A 23,523-nucleotide genomic window follows, 5' to 3' on the forward strand; every position below is an offset into this window, starting at 1 on the left:
TCTCACTAATAAGGCTTTAGTAGGCTACTTGTCTCTGGTTTGCAAAGATGATTCATTTTATAGTGAAGAAACCATTAAAGCTTCCCATCACTATTTTATTTTATTTATTTATTATTTTTTTTTGTGGTACACGGGCTTCTCACTGTTGTAGCCTCTCCCATTGCGGAGCACAGGCTCTGGACGCACAGGTTCAGTGGCCATGGCTCACGGGCCCAGCCGCTCCGCGGCATGTGGGATCTTCCCGGACCGGGGTATAAACCCGTGTCCCCTGCATCGGCAGGTGGACTCTCAACCACTGCGCCACCAGGGAAGCCCCCCATCACTATTTTATAATGATGCCATGGACTTAAGTGACCTTTTTTTTGCAGCCTATTCCTCCTTTCTTCACTAGCTACTTAATTTGGGTCAAATCAAACACAAATTGTCTTAAGGATCATGGTCCTTGAATTTTTAGAAACATACATGAGTAATACAAGCCAAAATACTACTGCCATTTTTCTTGATTTTCTCCAGCCATATGTACTTAGCAGAAAACGTATAGATGAATAGGCAAGATGTTCACTCAAAATTTTAACTATTATATTCTAGACATAGTGATAAGCATTTAAAATGTGCTGTTGTGCAGTTATCCTCAAAATAGTCTAATGAGATAGACATTACTATACCCATTGACTAGAGGACCAATAAGCTTAAGAAGGTTGAATAATGTTCCTTATGTTATCCAATGAGTATGTTTGGAGCTTGGAATACATAAGCGTTTATGCATTTTCTCTTATGTGTGTGGAAGTATAGAGAGCTAAACAAGACATGGTTCTTGATTTAAAGACATTTACACTTAGTGGGAAAGGAATAAGAAACTATACACATTCAACTAAAACACAGGTAGAATGTATTAATGCTGTAATAGTACAACCTGTTATTAGCCTCTGATGATCTGATAAGTAATACTGAATTAAGCTTTCAAATTAATTCAAATAAAGTCAGTTAAAATTCTAGCTGTAAAAAGATACAAAAAGGAGACTTGACAAATATTGACCATTCAAGCACTGTCCTGTCCAAAGTGATTGTGCTGTGATCTAGGACTCAGTTCAGTTGACAGGACTATTTTCCTATTATAGAGATGAATGTTATCAGCCTTTCTTTATCTGTTACCTTAAAACAATCAAATCATATGATTAGAATCCTTATTTGAGTCTACATTTACTATGAAGGGTTTTTATTATAAATTGTTTTACCAATTAGCTTGCCTTTAAGGAAAGGATAGCCTGGCCCAGTGACTTGCTTCTTAGTCATGTAAGCAGTTAATGACTTGATGTTCTGATTTAATAAAGGGTTAAACCTTGTGAATTAAGTTAGTCTGGGTCTCCACCAAGGTGACAATTCAAACTACTGCTCCTTCATGACAGTGCTAATGTCTAACATAATGACAAAGAAAACTACTGGGGAGGCATCCATTCTTCCCTGTGTCAGCCTTCTGTAGATTTTCATACACCATGCCTCTTTCTATGAGTGCCTCTCAACAAAGTGTCATGGAGGCAAACAAGTAGAAGTAGTAGTTTATTTTAATTGGTCTACAACAGCAAACACTAATTCATAGAAATGACATTTGACATAGGTCTTGAATGCTGGTTGAGATTTCAGTGTAAACTGAGGACATATCAGACAAAGAATACTAGTATTAGTCTTATTTCCCAGTATTAACATTAAAAATACATAGCCAAATGTATTTAGAATGGAAGGAAGTGGGGAGACAAAAGGAAGATGATGTCTCCACTTAACAGGTGGAAGCAAATGGAAACTCCATGGTCTTGACTCTAAACTAGGAAATTGAGTGTTTCTGGGACATGAGTTCTCAGAAATTGACAACTTTCAGGAGTTGTAATTGTGTGGAAGGGAGGGGAGAGATGTGGACAAAGAGAAAGGCAGAGGGAGGTTATTGTCTTTTCTGCCAGCATCACCTAGGGTATAGCCACTTTTAATCACAAAGGCAAAAGTTAAGCTCACTCTTCCACCGATTTCAAAACTGAAAGATGCTTTTGGGTGCAGATAGACTCATCCACAATTGTGGAATTTGGAAAACATATTATCTCTATATAAAAAGATATTCATTTTAAACCGTTTTTCCCTTTGTAATGCAATGTACAAGAATATAAGCCTTAATTATGTGTTTATTTGCCACAAGTCTTAGACTGTTTAATTTCTAAGTCTCACTGATTGCTATAAGTATCTCATTTTTAATTTTTTGTGTTAAAGGCACCAAATTCATCTTGATTAAAATAAAAATGAGAAGTTTTAACATAGTCAAGTTTAGGAATTATTCCAAAGCTAGATAATACTTTGTTCATGAAGTTTAAGAACGAAAATAATAAGGAATTTATTTTATAAGTTATAGTATAGAAATTAGATTGATGTGAATATGTTTTTCAAATTAAATATTAGTAATTTTTAAAATTATAGTACCATATTAATGGAGAAAATAAACATGAATTTTTTTAATAAAGTCATACACATTTTTTGAAGATGTTTTTCGAGCAAAAATAAATGATTTCCTTTTTTCCCCCCAGATGCAGGATCAGGATCTGGAGATGGAGGTAGGAGTTGCCTTTTTATATATTTGAAGACTTACATGTGGATATTATTCATGGATATTTACTTATGTGTTTGCCATTACAAATATCTGAGATGAATTCACATTTTGCATTCTAGGAAAGGGAAGACAAAAAAAGTCATTCTCCATACTAAGTAAATGTATATACCATGTAAATTATTTGATATATTTATGAATATATCACATTCATTTATGTGTTTGTGTTTGAGTTAACTTTGAGATAAATCTGCACGTCAAACTTCCTAACAGAAGCCTCCAAGCATATTTGGCAGGACAGAAAACTCATGAGAAAATAATTTAAATATTGGGTTTTTAAAATACATAATTACAAGGTGCTGATATTAACACATACATAACTATCATGTATATAAGAACATAATTATCAAATTAATAGTTTGAAACTGAAGGAGCTTTAGTTCATAAAAGTAAAAAAGATAAACTTTAAACCAGTGAAAATAAGATAGTGTCTTTACTTCTTTGATTAATCTATAGTTATTTTTACTAAAACAAGACATATGTTTTAATGATTTAGTTGTGCATTTAAAGAAGTATGTAAGATAAGAGACAGGCAGAAACTTTCAAAATTTGATCTGACATGCTTACTGTCAAATAAGATTTTATTTATGGATTGAACCTTCATTGTAAATTTCCCAAACTGCTTTTCCAAATGAAATCCAAACAAGATTCTACCTTTATACACAACAAGAAAAAATAGAAACAACTAAATATAATTTCAACAATAATAATGAAAATAGAATGAGTAAAACATAAACATTCTCTCAAGGCCTTGTATAAAATGATTAAATGTATGTTTCAAGTAAATTTTAGTTTTTAAATGAAGAATTTGATAAAAGATGAGGAAAAGAAGGCCTTGGAGTCAGGAAAGTCAGATCTCTACTGCTCACCTTATCTGGTTTGGGCAACACTTTAAAAATTTATTAAGTCACCCTACGTAATGAATGAAAGGCTTAACTAGTTCAAATAAGCAACACCCAGAGAATAAAATTAGAGCAGCATATTGGAGCACAATTTTTTTTCATAAAGATTAAAACTGAATAGGAGTTAAGATTCAGTACCATGAGAGTATGAATTTATTTCCATGTCATTAAGCATATGACATTAGGCCATCATTTAATGTTAAGACAGTCTTTTACTATTTCTAATAAATTTTTTTTCACTAGCTGATTAATATAGTATTCCTAAAAAAACTTCCCTAGAAGTTTTGAAAAGAAGAGCTCTAGGAAAATTAAATTTTAAAGAGAAAAAGAAAGGAAAAAAGATAGTTCCTTGAGTAGATATTTCACTATTGGAATATTAAGAAATTAATCAATTTTTTTAAATGTTGATTTTGGAAGGAAGTAGTTCTATGCAAAATTCTATATATTTCCCAGCTATTTAGTTTTATGTGTAGACTACTGAATTTGGCAAGTACTGTGTTGTTTCAACTGTTCCACTGTTCACACAGTGTCTTGTTAATTTTTTAGCATCTTTAAAAACAAAACAGGGTGTCTTCGTTGCTCCTTTTGTTAAAGCATCATGGTATACGTTTTTCTGAGTCTTCTCCTCATGTCATACATCATTTCTTAATTTTCTTAATAATAAGGTGTAGTGGATTTTCAGACCCTAGTTTCCAGTTTTTTGTTCACTGTAATTAGCACAGGCAATTGACAGTGAAGTCAACCTCACTCTTCCTTGTTGCATTTTATATTGAAATCTTAGGTTCATTATTTTATCTTGTGATCTGAATAAGGTGATTTTTTAGGAAATCATTTTAATTTCATGAATATGACATTTATAACTTAATTTTCATATATTAGTTAGAAACTACTTTCATTTATTTTTTTCTCCTTTTTTATTTTTACTCTTCCTTTCAATTATAGGTATTTTATAGTAACTTGGAGAAAAACAAAAAAAACAAAGCAACTTCTTAAGAGATAATTGCTTTGAGAAGAAAAAAAAGCATATAACCCTTGCTCTGAGAAGAAAAAAAGCATATAACCCATTTAATTCTGAGTTGTATTCTTTTTAAAGAGTTGTTGTTCTGGAAGTTGTGGTAAACGAGTATTTACTCCTAACTGCATAATCCTTTTTCATTTTTAGTCAGAGACACAACAGTGTTTTTGTTTTGTTTTTACTGAATTAATTTTTTCTAGTCTATGTGTTACTTTGCTCTGAAATACTAATGGTTTTAATTTTCTGTAATTTTTTTACTCTAATACAAAATGACAAAAACCTTAATAACTAGAACCTAAAAACATAGAGTGACCTGCACAATTCCATTTCACATATCCTTTGGATTGTACATCAAGTACGTTTGACTTGCTACCTCTGCTATACAGAGGATGGACTTGCTCTGTATTCTGACCAAGTTCCTATTACCAAAATATCAGAGGAGCCAGAATCAGTTTCCTTTGAATTAACCAGAAGTGATTGAATTACCTGTGATTGTTTGGTTAATCCAACAATTCTAGCTAGTGATCGTTCTAACCGGTCTCTGTAGGATATATTCTCAATAACGTGTATTTGGTTAATAATTGGGGCATCTTTGCAAGCACTTTGGATGGTTAATGATTATTTTTCTAATTTCTTTCAACAAAAGTTAATATAATTCCCAAATGGAGTGCACTGATCTGAATAGTGAAGCGAACAATTTTATTTGGAAAACACTTATATGTATGACTATCATAAATGATATCATTAAAGCTCCAAATCCAAAATCACTTTAAAAACACATCAATTTTTACTTTTTAGATTGTCCTATATTCTTAAACGAATAAACATTACCATTGAAGATTAGACCTGATTATTTTAAAAATAATTTAAATTTAGCTTATTTGCACAAGGGCATATCTGTCATTTACTGCACTTGAGGGAACATTTTTACTACAATATAAAAGGGATCTAAATGTTTCATAAAATTTATGTTAACTTGTTTGTATACATTTTATAGAGGGTTTAAAAATCTTTATCGATTTGTTTATTCAGATGAAACAATTCAAAGGGCTTATTACTTTACTTAGTAAAACATGTTTACCGTGTCTTCAACATGGTCTGCAAAATGTGCATTCATTCATCAAGGTAATTTGTAGAGTAATAAGAAACAAATACTGCATACAAATCTTAAAGGTTGGCTTTTCCCATTTCAGTGACTGTATCCTCTTCTTTTAGTGTTTAAGAAAACTCATTAATACAAAGAATACTTTTGTATTATTAGTTTTGAACATAAGACCAGCTGTTTATGGAATTCTTTGTTTTCAAACAAAAATGTTTAGTTGGAAAGGCGTCTACATCAAAGAATCTTTTGGATAGCCTCATACTCGAAAAATCAATTCAGGATAAATTATAACTAATTATATATGCGTCCGATAGGAAGGTAATATGTGGTCATATGTGGACCAAATTCCAAAGAATTTCAGAAAGTAGTAGAAAGAAAGGGGTTGGTGTTTCAAGGACTTATATATGTGGAGATTGAATGCTGTAAATAAGAAAACAGGTGTGTGTTAATAACATCTTCTCCACCCACTTAAGACTTCCTTAAGCAACAAACACTGCAGTAAAAAAGAAGTATTAAATGAGCCTCCTTTCAAAATCTAAGGGTGTGTGGGTGATCAAGGGATAGTTTTTAACACCTGCTTTTCTTTCATAGTCTTTCAGTCATATTATAAAGATAAGACCATTAATATTTTCCATTACTCTTAACAATTATTTCTGGAATAACTAGACTTTTGATAGACCCCTAAAAACAAAAAATAAGTCCAGTAAAATAACAACTATATTTTAACTATTAAAATAGTTATAAATATATTATCCTGCTAGAAGTCTGGAAGAATTCACGATTAAATTTTAGTAACATCTTATGGGAAGTTGTATGATAATGTCTGTATAAATAAAATGTCTCTAAGAGATACAGCATAGATACAGTGGGTATATTTTTAATTCATGAGGTAAAATGAAGCACTGGGCCTACTTATACAACTTATACAATTATATAGTTTTAAGAGAATTCTTTAATAATTAATCTCTTAACTAAGAGATTAATGTCAGATATGTACAGCAACAAATCAAATTAAATTTACATTCATTATTTGTATATAGTCTGATTTTTATTTTAATAATCCAGATAATTGTTATTACGATGACTTTAACGCACAGAGTCGGTTATAGTATGTTTCTATTTAATGCAAAATTGTCCTGTGCAAATTATATTTGTATAATATTACTTGGATGTACATAATTAAGACATTTATTTCATATATACTTTGGATAGAACAAGAAATATTTACATTGCAACAAACTGTCAACCCTAGGCTGTTTCTGATAGGTAGATTGCTAAAAACTAGAAAACAGTATTGTAACAAGTTTGAGAACTTAAATTATTTCTTAAAAATTCTTTCTAATTTTCTAATGTGCATTGTTTCTAATGTGGATTTGATGCTATTCAGAAATTAAGTCAAATTGAACAAGCCTCCTATAACCTGAGGACCATGGTAAGGTTTCTGGAGCTGTAAAGCTGAATATGACACAGTTCTTTACATTCAAGGAGATTTACATGTAAATTCTTTTCTTATCACACAATGGGAAAATTATGATTCTAATTATCAAAAGAGAAATAATCCCCTGTAGAAATAAATTGTTAAGTATACTATAAATAACAAGGAATTGAATATTCATTCCATAAAATATTCTTATATCAGGCTAAGTAATGTTTTCTTCCATGTTGCTATACCCATTCCCTTTCCTGACCTCGATCCGTACCTCCTCCACCTTACTGTCATGGTCAAGTTCTGGCAAGCACAATGTGCCTTACCATGTATTTTCTCCATTGGGTACACATTACAGCCAAAGTCTGACAGGCATCAGTTGTAAGCAACTTCATCTGAAATACTGATTCAACTAAAAAATTCTACCACGTATGAAAGGTTTGAGATTTTTTCAGGGCAATACATACGGGGAGGAAGCAGAAACTATTCTTGCGTTTGCTGTCCTACACCTTAGAGCTGCTTTTCTGCCTGGAGATGAGTTTATAGATACCTGAACCACAATTGAAATTTATCTCAGGTTTTCATGGAGTAGAATCCATTTTGCTTTCTCTATACCTCAAAGAGAAACAATATTGTGATGTAGTAATGAAATAGAGGTAGGATGAATGAAGATAATGGAAAATGAAATTGGAAAAATATAAAAGAAGGAGGGAAACAAAGTGAGAATGATGGAAACTGAAAAGGGAGGAGAAGAAGCCTTTGTTACCAACATGGCTGTACTTTGTCTTCACACATAACTACCATCTTAAAAGTAACTTTTTTTCCCAGTAGAATGGTAATAATTGATTGAATTTCCGGAGAAGATTGCTTGGGAATGTGAAATGGATACCACAAACATTTTTTTCTGAATCACCCATTTAGGTTTTTAAAAACCATATCTAGGAAAATAAATGTAATCATTGTGTGCAGTGTGGTAGACATGGCTTTGGGTTAAGAATCAGGTAATTTGTATTCTAGATTTTTAATTGGCTTGAAGGATGCCTATTTGATTTCACTCTCAAGCTCCTTAGAGATTCATTTACTTTATTGGTAAAGGAGAATAATATCTGCTTATAGTAAAGATGGTTATAATAAACTAAAACTCATAATAAACAAAGAACTTTGGAATCCAAAAAATGAAATTAAAAGAATCTGTTACCTTTGCTCTTTTTTCCCATTTACTCTAAGAATATAATTTCTCTGAAGGGTTTAATTAGAAATTTGGATCTTTAAATTAGTGATTTTTAAGTTCATGGTCTAAAGTACTGATGCTGAGATAATAAGAACTCTACAAATCCAACCACAGTATTTAGAGGAGATAGCTAGCTCTGCACCTTGAAGGGGACTGAAATCATAGTGTTGATATGAAAGGAACTGCAGTTCTATAAGCTAAATAAGAAATAAGGGATAACGTTTTAAAATTCAAAACAGTAAATAATTGTTAAAACTACAATGGCAGGCATATTGCTTCCATAGAAATCTAAAAAAGAAGAAATGGGAGGGATTCACAATTTGAGGGATTCAGTATACTTACAAGGAAGACTTTTCATCAGGATGCTAAGCATTGCAGAGCTCTTCTAAGGGGATTTGAACTTTTTAGAAAGATTCTTTTAAAATAGATGGAAAGATTTTATTATCGTTCTGCTTGATGTCAGAGCATGAATTAGATAAATCCATAAGGATGCCTAACTCAGGTATAATTGTTTGTAAAATGCTCTATGGTTTATAAAAAGCACTATCATAACATTAACTTATTTAATCACAACAGCAATCTTTGGATGTGTGGATGATAATCAGAAAAAAAATAGCATTTTACCCACAATGCCAACAACAGTACATATGTTAACTAAGCCAGTCCTTGAATTTTAAGAAGGAAGGAGACTATAGTCTACAAGATTACCCTACCTCTTGCAGTAGCTGTTTGCAACGTCTATATCAGACAGATCCCATAGTCTGTGGTTTATATAAATCATAAATCCTATCAACAATCATATGAGATTCATTATGCCATCTTCTTACCCCCTTCCCGCTCTCATTTTTATTTCTGAAACCATCTATTCTATTCAGTGTAGTACTCAAACCCCTGTGGGGTTTTGTGGTGGTCTGTTATCTAAGTTAATCATACTCATCAGTCTATAATAGTTTGTCATCAATTCTCTTCTATTAATTTTCCCCTTCATCTCCCTTCCCTAATCCCATTTCTTTTCTTTGATAAGTATTCACTGTAAGTTATTTCATATACTTAATTTTTTTTAAAGCTTAGTTAGCATACATTACTTCACATAGTTACACATTGTTTTTCTTCTTGTGTTGATAACTTTTTCTTTTTTTAAATTTATTTATTTAATTTATTTTATTTTTGGCTGCATTGGGTCTTTGTTGCTGCACGCAGGCTTTCTCTAGTTGCAGTGACTGGGGACTACTACTCTTCATTGCGGTACGTGGGCTTCTCATTACAGTGGCTTCTCTTGTTGCAGAGCACAGGCTCTAGGCATGCAGGCTTCAGTAGTTGTGGCACATAGGCTCAGTAGTTGTGGCTCGCAGGCTCTAGAGCACAGGCTCAGTAGTTGTGGCGCACGGGCTTAGTTGCTCCATGGCGTGTGGGATCTTCCCGGACCAGGGCTCGAACCCGTGTCCCCTGCATTGGCAGCTGGATTCTTAACCACTGCGCCACCAGGGAAGCCCGGGTATTTCATATACTTTAACTTCTTGGAGAAATATGATTGTGTGAGTAGCAGCAGGAACTGGTAGTTAAAAACACAGGCTTTGGAAGTAGACTCTGGGTTTCATCCCAGCTCCACCACTTACTAGCTATGTAACCATGGATGTTACTTACACAATCTGTTTTGGTTTCTTCATCTGTGATCCCTGCAGTGTTTCCCAGGAAGTAAACTCTGAGGTTGAGATTTGTACATTCGAAGTTCACTGAGTAGTGCTCTCAGGATCAGCATCTGTGGGAGGGAAGAATGTAGGATTGGGCAGATAGAGTAGGACTGGTGCAGTTTTAAAAAGCCACAGGAGGGCCCATAAGGAGCCCTTGATATGGGATGGCCCCTGTAAAGTGTGTTTAATCAGGATGATGGGGCTGGGCCTTCCCACCCCACCACTGATCACTACTGATGTGGGTGACCTCAAAAAGAGAGCGTTACCTCTGGCCAGGTGGCACTCTTCAGCTACAGACTAGACCTGGAGAGGGACTCTGCTGTGAGCTGTCTGTGTACAATATTCCCAGAAGCTGAGAAGGGGGAAATGTGCACATTGCACCATGGCATCCTCTACAATCTGTAAAATTTAAAACAAGGAACAAAACAGACAAATTCCTGCCCTTGTAGAGTTTACTTCTTGTGAAAAGAGCCAAACGGTAAACAAATAAACAAGAAAAAATATAGATTGTTAGATGCTGAGTGCCATGTAAGTGGGGAAAAGTGGGAAGATGGAGGGTTGCTAATATATTGGGGATGATCAGGAAGGCCTGGACAAAGATGAGGAGGAAATGAAGGAACAAGGCTTGCAAATAAGCGAGGGAAGGGCCTTCCAGGAGAACTGCCATGCAAAAGCTCTGAAGCAGGTGCATAACTGGGGTGTTCCAAGAAGATCACAGATGTTAGTTGGACTGAAGTGAGTGAGAGGGTGCTTGGAGATGAGGAAGAGACATGGGGGTGGCCCTGCAGACACTCCTATGGGGTTGGGCTCTTCCTGTGAGTGAGCTGGGAGCCATTGAATGTCTGGAGCATAGAGAATGTTGTGATCTGACTGGTGATTTTACAAGATCTGGGTTGAGAGTGCACTGTGTTGAAGGAAGTGGGGAAGACTTCTGTAATTAAAAGAAAAAAGATAACTTTTTTTTGTCTGCTTTTCATTGCTGTTCAGGAGTCTTTGGTGTATTCTCCAGAGTATCCCTTGTCTATCTCAGATGTACCAGTCTGCTACTCATCTGACCACTGTCTATGGTCCTTTACAAATAGATATCTTAGGTTGTGCAGTAGTCGAATACATTTTTTTCTCTTAAGGTATTTTTGTATTTAGGGTTTTATTTAAGATGTCCTTCTCTTGTTTTGGTATTTGTAAGCAAGCAGAACATTTCAGGTATTACCGGACAGTATTTAATACATAGGAATCTCTCTGCATGCTGCAGTGCATGCCAAATTGCATTTGACTTTTGTTTCAAATTTGGATTTGAAAATATAGCTTTTTGTTTTACTGTACTAGATGTACAATACATATTGTAGCATATGATTTTCAATGTGTACTTAACAAAGAGCAATTTCATTTTCTCTGGTAAATTACATACTTGTTATAGCTTTGGGATTTAAAAAAATCCAGGAATAAATGGAAAACTATACATTTAAATAATATCAGCATTCTGGCTCAATGAGTCAAACCAGAAGAATTATTCCAGTGACTTTCAGTTAGTAAACTGGTTCTGAAGATATTTTAGTTTTACATTCTTTTCTGATCTCTCTCTGAGAAGAATAAAAGGAGAACTAATTGGATTTTAAATAAAGCTGGACCGATGCTTCTAAGAACTTGTTTAGAGATGGATCATTAAAACTGGATCTATTCCTAATTAAATATTTATTTAATATAAAAAAATAAATAAATATATTTCTTACAAACTTAACCTTCTCCCCCATTTTCTCGCATTTTCCAGCTGCTTTTCTAACCCCTTAATTCCATAGTTTGGCTGATTGGATGGCTATTCTGACATTACGTTCTGATAGTAAAGGCCACAAACAGAAAAATCAGTATTAGTGGGATCAATTAAAGAGGGAAACCATTTCTAGTATGGCCTCTACACAAAACTCAGGTACTCTGCACATATTTGATCCTGGTTAAATTGAGAAATTTTGCATCATCTTGGAAGCGTTGAATTAGGGTGAGAGTCATTTTGGACACATGGACCATCCTCTCCAGAGACTGTAGCACTAACAGAAAACCATGACCTTTGGCAAGCAGAATTTCTGACACGTTGATTTAAGTGGTAGTAGTGGAAACTTGGTGAAGAGACACATTGAGTCGTATAGTATCATCTTTCCTGAAAACTTCAAGCTTTCTGATGCAGTTTGAGATCTAATCCTTAAGGGTTGGAGAGTTTACAATGTTGAAGATTTTATTCAGTTACTCAAAAGACAACCATAATAGTAGCTTGAATGTGCTTATCTTTGAAAGTAAGTGTTATTTTTAAATATAATTAAAGAGAAATAGCTGACAGTTTAGAGAAAAAAAGGGAATTAGTAGTAGAGTTATTATACTGCCTCTTAAATAGTGGGATGATATTAAGCGGTTATATTCTGGAAGCTCATGTTCTCACTGCTTTTGAGGTCCATGCTGCCCAACCACGTTCAGGCACGGATTCAGGAAACACCCTTGACCTTGCATGAAGAGAGAGCTTCCTCACACCAAACTCTGCTTTGAAATAGAATGTGGCAGAGTTATAAAGCCAGTCCAACCCTATAAATCAGCGAACTGTGCGAATTTTCTATTGTGAATAGTTCTCAGATCGCTATGTCCAGACCCTTCACCAATCCCCTATTTCAGTCCCTAGTCATCTCTTATCTGTAACGTTAAAAAAAGCTTCCTAACACATCTCCCTTCTTCCAGTTTTGTGTCCTAAAAGTTTTCTTACTTACACAGTCAGAATGATTTATAGAAAATACTTATCTGAGCATATCATTCCCCTGCTTACAACCCAACAATGGGTGTCCATCATCCTTAGAATAAAAGTCAGTCTTCACAGTAGGAGGTACAAAGACCTCCAGAATTGCTCCAGTACCTGCCTCTCCATCCTCATCATTAATCTTCTTCACCTCAGAGTTGACAACTCCAGTATACCTTTTCACTGAGAGTAGTTCATTGGGATACAACGTCAATAGATTTCATGCCTCTTTGCTTTGCTAATGCTCTTCCCTCTTCCTGAAACCCATCCCATGCTTTTGCCTAAATATTATTCATCTTCCAAGACTAAATCAGGGATAATATAATCCAGCAAGATTTCCTTCAATCTGCTTATTGGACTAAATACAATTCTACTTTGTATCACCAATCTGATTCATTGAAATAGCCTGCTTGTATATGTGCCTAGAGCTAATTATTAATACCCCTAAATGCAGACCACAAGGCCATGTACTTAGTAGGATCTCATTAAATATTTGCTCTGCTGAACTAAAACCAACCAAAACAAAGTGTGCTTAAATTTTGAAATGTTTCTCTTCACATTTCTGTACTACAGTTTAAATTATTTGAAATTCTGAAGTAAAAGTTAAATGTGAAGAGTTTCGTGTGCTAAAATAACTGTAGAATTATTTTAACTTAATAGAAAAGGACTAGAAAAAACAAAACAAAAAGTAAGAGAATGATCCATTCCACCAATAATAAGGCAAGAAGATGATATTCACAAGCCTAAAACAACTTCAGAAATAAGCACCCGCTTATCAGGACCTAAAGAAAATCAAGGGAATCCAAGAGGAGCCTAGCAAAAATATAGGCTGCAAGTTTAAGCTAAAAGGCTTTGCATTTCCTTTGGATTTTCTATCAGTACATGGCATCTGATACTAGTAATATCAATTTGTTCATTTGTGTTTGTGATTTACCTCGTTCTCCTAAAAGTAGTGTGCAGAGAAAAAAAAAAAGAAGTTATTTTAAGATTCTAGTTAGTTTGTCGGTAATTGAGGTAATTTTACCCTATGTGAATGCTTTATCCCACATCCAAATTACTTATTAAAATACCAAATGACTTTGGCCAGAAAATAGAATTGTCTGGAAGTCCATTTGGTACCTTCATTTAATTTGACATTGAACCAAAAAAAAAAAAAAAAAAAACCTGGAAAAAAAAGCCTGTCTTTTCTGAGTTTTCAAGGAATTATAATGATTACCCTGCATAAAATGTACTTATGTACTTTAACCATAGAATAATATTACTTGGAAAATAAAACACTGCGTATTAGTTCTTTAGAAGTAGAAAGTTTCTTAATTTAACGAAATACGAAAGTAGAACCCTGTGAGCTTCAGCTTTCAGCTTATGAAATATGCAACAGTATGTGGAGGGGGAAAAGGGGAGTCTCCATATGATGCCATGGAGATTCTAGAGGAAATGATTTTAAAGTAAGTCACTGCGCTGTCATCAGACCGAAAGTAAAGATGCAACCAGCAGAATTTCATAGAACTGTGCCTGGCATGTAGTAGGTGCTTGATAAATATTTGTGAAATTAATACATGGTTGAATGAACTGGCAGAACAATGTCAGCTCCTACAATAGCAATTAACTGATGCATGTGTGAACAAGGAGGCCACTCTCCCATCTCCCGGCCCTCGACTCACTTAGAGTAGGCACCAGAAATAGCATGAGATGTCATTCCTCAAGAAATCCACAGAGTGATTCTATTTCTTCCACTAACTCTGAGTCACAGCTCTTCCCCACATCCCCATACTCTTTTTTATCCCATCTATTTCCCCCATGAATGAAACTGGAACAATATGGTAATGTTGTGCTCAGATATAAAAGAAGATATTTATAGGTGATAAAAAGGAGAGTTTGGAGAAACAAGATAAGAGAGCAATCTGGTAAGAGAGAAAAGGACTTTTCAATGTAAAATGTCAGAAAAAGAGAGAAAGCGGTGATTTTCAACGTTTTGTGGAAAGAGATTTTTTAGTGTCCGTGTAAGGAACAAAAATGTGGAATATTAAATAGCTTCAGACTTGGGTAGGCTGTGCTAATGTTTTCTTATATGTTCCAACTCAACATTTCTTTCCATATTAACACAGCAAATATTTACTCATTTAGTGTATTTCTCCCTCAATAGTTTCTATACCCCAACACATACATGTTTGAGAAGAAAATCAAGAAAAAGTTGTTCCAGGCATAGAGTTTCTTCCTCACTTTACCCCACACAGATTTTTCTCACCTATGTACCATTTAAGGCTGCCAGAGGATATTTCATTAGGAAAAATAGATTTTGCTCTTGCCAGACAACAAAGGCTGAAATCAATGCTTCATCCTGCTAAGTAGGAGATCTGACAACTTTCCCTTACTTTTGAAATGTGTTCGGTAGAACTTGAATGCCTCAGGATGCTATCATACCAGAGGGTATCCAGTTAAGTGAGATGGAGAAATGGAGCATATTTTGACCCATTCTGAAGAATCACAGATAGGGCGACTAACTTGCTCCAATTTGCCCAAGACTTTTCCAGTTTTCACATGGAAAATCCTTCATCCCAGGAAATTCCACAGTCTTGCAAAAACAAGGATGATTGGTCACCTTAATCACGTGGGCAAGGCTAAGAAATCTTACAGTAAAGAAGCTTGCTAAATTTTGTTTGAACAATATTTTAAAAGAACACCTGACCATGAAACATTTTTCTTAAACAGATATATTAAAAATCAAAGGAATTAGTAATCTGCATTACACACTTTGGGAAACTCTGCTTCAACCCCATCCATTTGTCTCTTTGCCCCTGCAATCTCATTAGTGGTATTCTCTTTATTGCCCTGTCTTGCAGGGCATATGGAAACCTTCAGGAATGATCTACTGATTGTAATTGCTTGAGTCTCCTTCTGAACCTTAGACTACTTAAGCCTTAAGCTGGAAACTTAAAAGAATTTCCATATAGAAAGTATTTCATCACTTCGAAATCATTTTCTTTTCTCAGTCTCTTTCACAAATATTTACCTGTCTTAATGCAGATCTTTTAGGAATTTCTACAGGAAGGTAAGGAAAATCTTTAAAAGATCTGATTCCAAGTTCTTATTTGCTATTATGTAATTCTGGATGAGTCTTGAATATATGTTGGGCAGTATGCATACATTAAAAATATATATATTAGTAGAGAGTTTGGGGGCTGCCATTCTATGACAATATAAGCATTCATAGAACTCTCCTCTGATCCCTCTCTCTGTAGGAATAACCATACCTGAGGGGAGAGGACAAGGAGATAAAAATGCCTAGAATGGAATATAAACCTTTTCAATGTTTGGGAAGGGAGGAGGATTCAGATCTAGAGCCGCTTAGTTCCATTCAACCATTTTCTTTTTTTAGCCAACAGTTCAAGGCTTGATATGGTCGAGCACAACCTATACTTGCCACCGCGTCACAAACTAGCACAGGTGCCTCTTCCTGCACCTGCAAATTTGGTCATAGAAGGCAAAGCCCATTTTAATGAACTACAAAGGATTGGCTGAGTGGATTCATGAAATGGACTCCGTTACACTGAATAATGTATTTGTTTCAACAAAGACTTAAAGTTTTCTAAATTCAGAGATTTTTTTTCTAACTTTTTCTAAGTAGTTTTCAGCTCTAAATATCTAAGAATTAAAAAGTACTATTTCTGACATTTCTAGCACACTGTATTTACTGATAATGCTGAGGGAGCATTCCTTCTGACAAAATTTCTAATTTTTGTACCTCTGGGACAAGGCCAAGCAAAAGAAAAATGCTTTAGCTGGATACTACTCCCTGAGGTTACTGAGAATGAAAAGGAATAGCTGGAAAAGTACTTCAAATAGTGTATTGCTTTTAGCTGTGCTGCTTTCAAATTGGGCAATTATAGAAACACTGATAGAGACACATCAGTGCTAATTTACATATACATATAATCACATGAATCCCTAAAGTTCATATAGCTTATCTGTTCCAATAATTGATAAGCCCAGTATAACACTCTAAAGACTGATTTATACTGTCTTTTATTAAGATACTTGTAATGATCACCTACTCTGTGTCAGGTATTTTATAGCCACATAATAAATACTTGTTATAACTCTTCAAGAAAGACATATCATCTCCATTTTCCAATGAAGAAAGTAAAGACACAAAGGTTAATTTACTTATCCACAACCATGTAGTTAGTGGCACAGCCAGGCTTTAAACCCAGGCCCCTGAAACTCCATGGTTACTCTTTTCTCCACTGTTTCCTGTGTAGTCTGCCATATATTCAAAAGTCAGAGATTTAAAATGAAAATATATAAGCTTTCATATTAAAATATATTAAACATTTATTAATTTGATTAAAAGGAGGCTGCTGCTGTTTAGTAGGAATTTTGCACTAATCAGAGAAACATCTACGCTTTTTGTTTTGTGTGATGTGACTTTGGCTTAGTAGTCCTTTGCACACACACACACGCACACACATACACAGTTTCGTTTTTTAGTTGAGAGCATTTACTCCACTAGCATTTATTGATAATACAGTACTTGCCTCTGTGTTACACTAAATACTCTCTTTATTTGACACCATGGCACAATATTATACTTTGTGACAGTCGTGTTTTAGATGCTTGAGATACAGAAAAAAAGTCCCTGTTTGTGAAGCTTATTTCTAAAGGAAAGAAACAGGCATAAGCTGTTTCTTATAAATAAACAAGAACATTTCGGAGAGTAATAATTTCTTTTAATAAAGGAAAACAGGATGACGTAATTCTGAGTGACTGGGTTTTATGGGAAGAGTGAGATTTACAATGAACCCCTGAATTATAAGAAATGTGCACCAAGAACCCGAGGCAGGGTACTCAGAGCAAAGAGAAAAGCAAATGCCAGTGCCCTGAGGGAGACCTTAGTTAAACCTGGAAACAGAAAGAAGGTAAGTGTAGTTTGAGCACAGTGATTGAGCAGGAAGATGGTAGAAGAAGAGAGTGGAGAAGTGATAAAGAACTTGGGTTTTATTTATAGTGTCATGGGAAGCGTTTGAAGGAGAGTAATATAATCTGGCTTATATTTTTAAAAGACTGCTCTGGCTGCTGTGTGGAAAATGAAGTATAGATGAAAAAAGAGGGGAAGCAAAGAAATCAGCAAAAAGGATTATTGTCCTAGAATAGGTAAAGATGGCCCTGATCTAACTAGGGTGGTGGCAAAAAAGATGGTGAGATGGTGACAGATATTCTGGTGTCCCAAGTCTACTCAAATTACCTTTCATTTCTTTCCATATTGGCATTGGTGTGAAAAAAATGTTATATGCCAATACAAAGAAGGATCTGGAAAGGAGAAGGAACAAAGATAACAATCCTATACCTCATTTTGTGCTCTTGAAATTCTCCGTACACATTCAGCATGAATGAATATATAAGTTTACTTTTAAGACATGAAAATGTTTCATAAAAAGCATCATTTTAAAAATCCAAAGCCCATGCATTAAGCTTACTGTATTCATCTAAGGCAATTTTCTCAGACTTCAAGAGGGAAGCAGATTGATGTACTTTTGGGATTTTCAACCAGTGGCTTTTCAGTAAAGCCTGCCTCTATTGATGTTTTTGTTTTTCATTTACAATTTTAAGTTTATACCACATAAGCATCATCACTGATATGGCAGTAAAAAGTAAAATATAAAAATAGACAGCTCTATAATTTGGCTTTTAAATGGCTTTACGTATTTATATTCTATGTAGGATATGTAACAGATTGTGATAACAGAATCAGGTATAATAAAATTGCAGCCTTACAAATATAGCAAATATCATGAAACAGCTCCCTTCTGCTGACTCAAAGAGTGGGTGTCCCACTTCTTTCATTATATTTTTTCTGTAACAGCTTATCACTCGCAGCACCTTTATAGCAATTCTCCTGCTTTGTCAGTGTGAATGTCCCCACAATAGCACTTTACCTATAGTTGCCATCAATTATTGCATTGGATTTTCTCCTCTGGAGACAACCAATTTGAGTGGCTTGAAATATAAAACTTATGGTTCCACCTTTAGTTTTCCATTTCACATAGCAATATAGTGAAGTCATTTTCAAATGCAGAAAACCCAAGGCCCTCAGATAGACTTTATTCAACCATTTTATTTCTCCAAAGCCCTTCACATGTGCTGTTAGAGGGGAAAATTCTACTATTTGTATACAGCCTCACTACAGTTAAGTTCTGCTTGTTACTACATCTGAATGCAAGTGAGGACACCAGAGCATACTGATAGTGACAGCCATCTAGTTCAGTCACCTGTCCACTTGGATGGGAGCTTAAAAGGTACTGTCACATATTTGTAAGCATGTCGTTTGCATATTTCTTTCAGAGAGATTATTTGAGAGTGAGTAGAGTTGTTTTCCTGTTTTGTTTTGCTTGGAGTTGTCGTTTTTTTAAAAAAAACGTGTTTAGCTTTTCCTCCTCTTCAACCCTAAGCTGCAACTGTTTTGCTCTGCAACTCACAGAAGGGATTCCTTACTGGATTCATGAAGTGGGAACAGTGTTGTACCAGTAGGGGGAGCTCATATCATGCCTATTTTGTGGGTTGTAGAAAAGTTACTTTGTAGGTTTGTGTCATTAGGGTGGAGCTATTTTAACTCTAAAAGCAACAAAGATTTTGGGTTGGAATAAAAGTTATTTCCTCCAATTGAAAAGTGAAAATTTGCTAAAGTTGTAAATCTCAATTACAGTGAGAGTTTAGGTGGCTTTGGTTAATGAATCTGCATGCTGTAGTTGAATTTTTCAGAAAGCTGAAATATGGAGGCTTTATAACATGTTGAAAGATTTCTTTCTTGGTATGTATTATCAAGAAAGTAATACACACATCTTAGTATGTATTACTTCCCTCCATAAATAGCAGACACAGCCCCTGATTTTAAGGGTTTTTGTTTGTTCGTTTATGACTATAGGTCAATATAAACATGACAGGTGCAGGTGTGAGTGGCAGTGGAGATGGGGTTGAATGGATACTGCTTGCACTCTTAAACTTGTTTTTCTCATAAATATCTCTTTAGCAAGTTTGCTTTGGGGCCATATGCCTTTCTCACTAAACTGGTGTCAAGCATCGTCTGATGGGCACCAAGATCATGATTAGCTAACTTTCACCCAACTCAATAAGGAAGCAGGGCCTGAAGCACCCTTCTCCCACTCCTTTTTCTTCTGTAAGGTTTTGACTGTCCTTTGAGTTGTCAGCACCCTTCAGAATACTCTCTCTAATTCTGGAATCTCTAATATGTGAACATCAAGCCCCTCATTGCACTGAATGTACTTTTCCATTTCCCCCGTATTTAACATGTTCACAGGAAATGCTTGTTCTTTACACTTTATTGAGCACTTATTTAAAGCCAGGCACTGAGCAAGAGACAAGAGATTACATATCAAAGATGAACAAGACAGGTCTCTACCCACAACAAACTCATGATCTAGGCATTTCTCCACTTGGTGTGTTTGGAAGAGGATGGCTCCAAAAAGCTGTTTTGCTCATCAGAAGAAAGGGGCACAGTTGTCTCCAAGCTGGTCCGAATGTTTGACTTTCAAACCATTCCTGACTCAAGCCAGTTGACTAATTGCTTACATTATGCATAACAAATTTGAAAGTCTTTGAATTTGAAAGTACACAATGCTGCATTTGGATGGACTTTACTTATGTAGCCACTTCTGTCATACAATTTTCATCCAAATGAATGTGCGATTTCACAGGTTGAATCTGTTGTGGAAACCCTGGTGTGGAAGTGGCAGAGTGGGAGGGAGGAGCTGGGAGGAATGTGAGGGGGATGGGAAAAGGAAACTGGAAGATGGTGAAATGTTCCTGGGTATTTACTCTGCTTCCTCAGGGTGAGCTCCACAATCATCTAGCAATTTTCTAGCAAGAAAATAACTGTCCTATGGTTGATAAGGCTTTAGCATGACAGAGTGATGACCCTAGACTGGATTCTCAAGTTTAAATAGCTTTTTGGTTCCCACAAGGCAAAGCTCTTTTCTCCTCTCTCTTCAAAATAGACTTTCTTCTACTGTCAGCATTGCTGCTGCTTATTGGTCCCACTTCAGTGCTTAATTATTATGGCATCAGTGCTGCAGCAGTGGCCTCTTTCCCTGTTCCTTTCACATTTCTTTTTCCATGTATCTTATTCTTCCTGACTTGGACCTACCCGAAGAAGCTGTTCTATAAGCATTGGCAGTCCTGCACGGGCAGACTGACCATGGCCTTGTGTGGAGGCTATTATATTGTGGAATGCATGTAACTTCAACTTCAGGGCCCCTCACTTTGCACAGGCCCCTTCCAGGCCTCTATACATAGTTGAGCATTTGCGACATTGTTTTAGTTTTTTCCACAGAAGTGCCACAAAATTGTATAAGCTCAGGCTCTACAGAAACTTGGGTCTGTCTCTGCCCATGAGTTTTAGTAATCAGATCTTTGGCTTACTTTTCAATTATTGGGTTGGCCAAAAGGTTTGTTCGGGTTTTTCTGTAAGATCTTATGGAAAAACTCGAATGAATTTCTTGGCCAACCCGATATCTTGTTGTTTGCTGTTGTTGTTGTTTTGTGGTTCTGTAAGTAGATCTCCCGTTGCGGAGCACAGGCTCCAGACGCGCAGGCTCAGCGGCCATGGCTCACGGGCCTAGCCGCTCCGCAGCATGTGGGGTCTTCCCGGACCGGGGCACGAACCTGCGTCCCCTGCATCGGCAGGCGTACTCTCAACCACTGCGCCACCAGGGAAGCCCTTAATGAATATTTTTAATTTCGTTTTTTGTTTTCCCAAGCAGCTTCTTAGTCCAGAGTTGTGTCAGAAGGTTTTCTAATAGAGTTTAATGGACTTTTCAACAATCCTGATAAAATATGGTATCTTAAAGCTCTATCACTAGGAATTATGATATAGATATCGCACGAACGTATTCAACAAATTGCATGGCATTTGAGCCAAACCAAATGGTGATATACACCATTAAGATGACTCACTCAGAGACTCATATTTCAGGCTCAATAGTGACTTTGAAACTAGGCTCCTTGCAAAATCTATGGGGTATTTTCTCAATTCCACTCACCTTGACCTCCTTCCCACATATAAACACATATTTGCTTCCTCCTCAGGGGTCTAAGGCTCTCAAAATTTTAGAAGGCAGTTCCAACAGGGTGCCCCTTTCTCAGGCAGTAATGTCACAGTGGAAAACATCCTCGGAACACTAAGCCTCTGGCAATCATAAAGTCTGTCTAAGGCATTGCTAAAGGAAGTGGTGACCCAGTACTTCTCACTGGCCCTATCACTTTTTGTCATCAACCCTGGTCTCAGACAAAACTGGAGTTCAAGTCCTTGGTTTCGACTTCTAGGTCTCAAAAACACTGGTATGGCAAATGACTTTCATTCATTAATTCAACATTTTATGTATCAGGCACTTGTTTTGGGGATATAGAAGTGAATAAAACAGGCAATAATATTAACGTGGTAGTGAAGTTTAGTGGAGCGGGGCAGTGAGGTGAGAGAGGTTGAAGGATGGGGAAGGACTTTTTAATCATCTGGAGTATTTCCTTGAGGCAGATCTACAAACTTTCAATACTAAGCAGTTAGAGTAGCCCATTGCTCAAAGGGACTGCTATGACAGTTCTTTGCATTACCAAATTTTATTAGTTGTTAGGTCCATACAGAGGTTAAGCTATACAAGACAGTAAACTGAATATGAAGTCATTAAAAATTCAGTTTTATGTTATTCTTTTGGGTGTCATGAGAGTAGAAAAACTAGCACATTCAGTTCCCTGAATCACGGCTTCTCATAAAGATGAGTCATGGTGAATGAAAGGGGCCACATTTTAATGAACCAATCTGGTTACTGTAGCTCATCTTTGCTCAGCAGCAGACTGCCTAGGGAAAGGGAGACAATCTATTTTTCAAATGAAGAATTAGTCCCCGATGCCATCCTTCTGTCTTGACTCCCTTCTCAACACTATCTGCTCTGTTCCTTCTTGAATACACGCTTGCCTTGAGGGTTTTCCTTAACTACAAATAATAGTAGCAGAAACAATCTTGATTATTGTGGTTGCAATTCCCCATTTTGCATTTGTTAACAAATAAGAACCAAATATTTATTATGCATCTACTATGTTTACAGCACAGTGGGGTTAGGAAAGAATCTTATAAGATAATCCCTTCTCTTTGAAGAGGAACTCATAGTCCTTTAAGGGAGTGAAAACATGCATATACGAAACAATCAGACCAACAAGCGTGATGTATAGTCATTCAGAAAGGAATGATTGATCAGATGGTAAGATGGTAGGTAGTCAGCAGGGAGAACCTCAAAAACAAAATAGGACATGAGTTAAACTTTAAAGTTGTTTAGGTTTTCAAAAATTTAGCATTTTTGTCATTTTCCGATTTGCTTTCTTTTTAAATTCACACACTAAACATTTCCTCCTGACACATGGATAGTGCACAATTATTTTTTATTCCTGGTTTCAGCTGATCATTTTATGAGTGGTTTTAGTTGTTTTTCTAGCTCTAGGAGAGGATTCATACTTTGAATGCTTAGTTTTGAGTCTCTTACTGATTCTAGAGGTACTGAAGTATAGAGTAATACCTTCTGCTGCAGGGAACTATAGGGGAGACAAAAAGATAGGGGAATACAGTAGAGAAAAGACAGCCTCTTCAATAAGTGGTGCTGGGAAAACTGGACAGCTACATGTAAAAGAATGAAATTAGAACACTCCCTAACACCACACACAAAAATAAACTCAAAATG

General features: G+C 35.7%; 1 protein-coding gene across 1 annotated transcript in view; it reads left to right on the plus strand.

Annotated features, from left to right (window-relative positions):
- Positions 1 to 23,523, plus strand: part of TMEFF2 (transmembrane protein with EGF like and two follistatin like domains 2) — a 248,047-nt gene that overhangs the window by 13,420 nt on the left and 211,104 nt on the right. Inside the window, exon 4 of the mRNA XM_032637383.1 lies at positions 2,565 to 2,591. Within this exon, the coding sequence (XP_032493274.1) occupies positions 2,565 to 2,591 (27 nt within the window). The remainder of the gene's footprint in view (positions 1 to 2,564; positions 2,592 to 23,523) is intronic.

The sequence above is a fragment of the Phocoena sinus genome, chromosome 7 (assembly GCF_008692025.1).
Source record: "Phocoena sinus isolate mPhoSin1 chromosome 7, mPhoSin1.pri, whole genome shotgun sequence".
NCBI lineage: Eukaryota > Metazoa > Chordata > Mammalia > Artiodactyla > Phocoenidae > Phocoena > Phocoena sinus.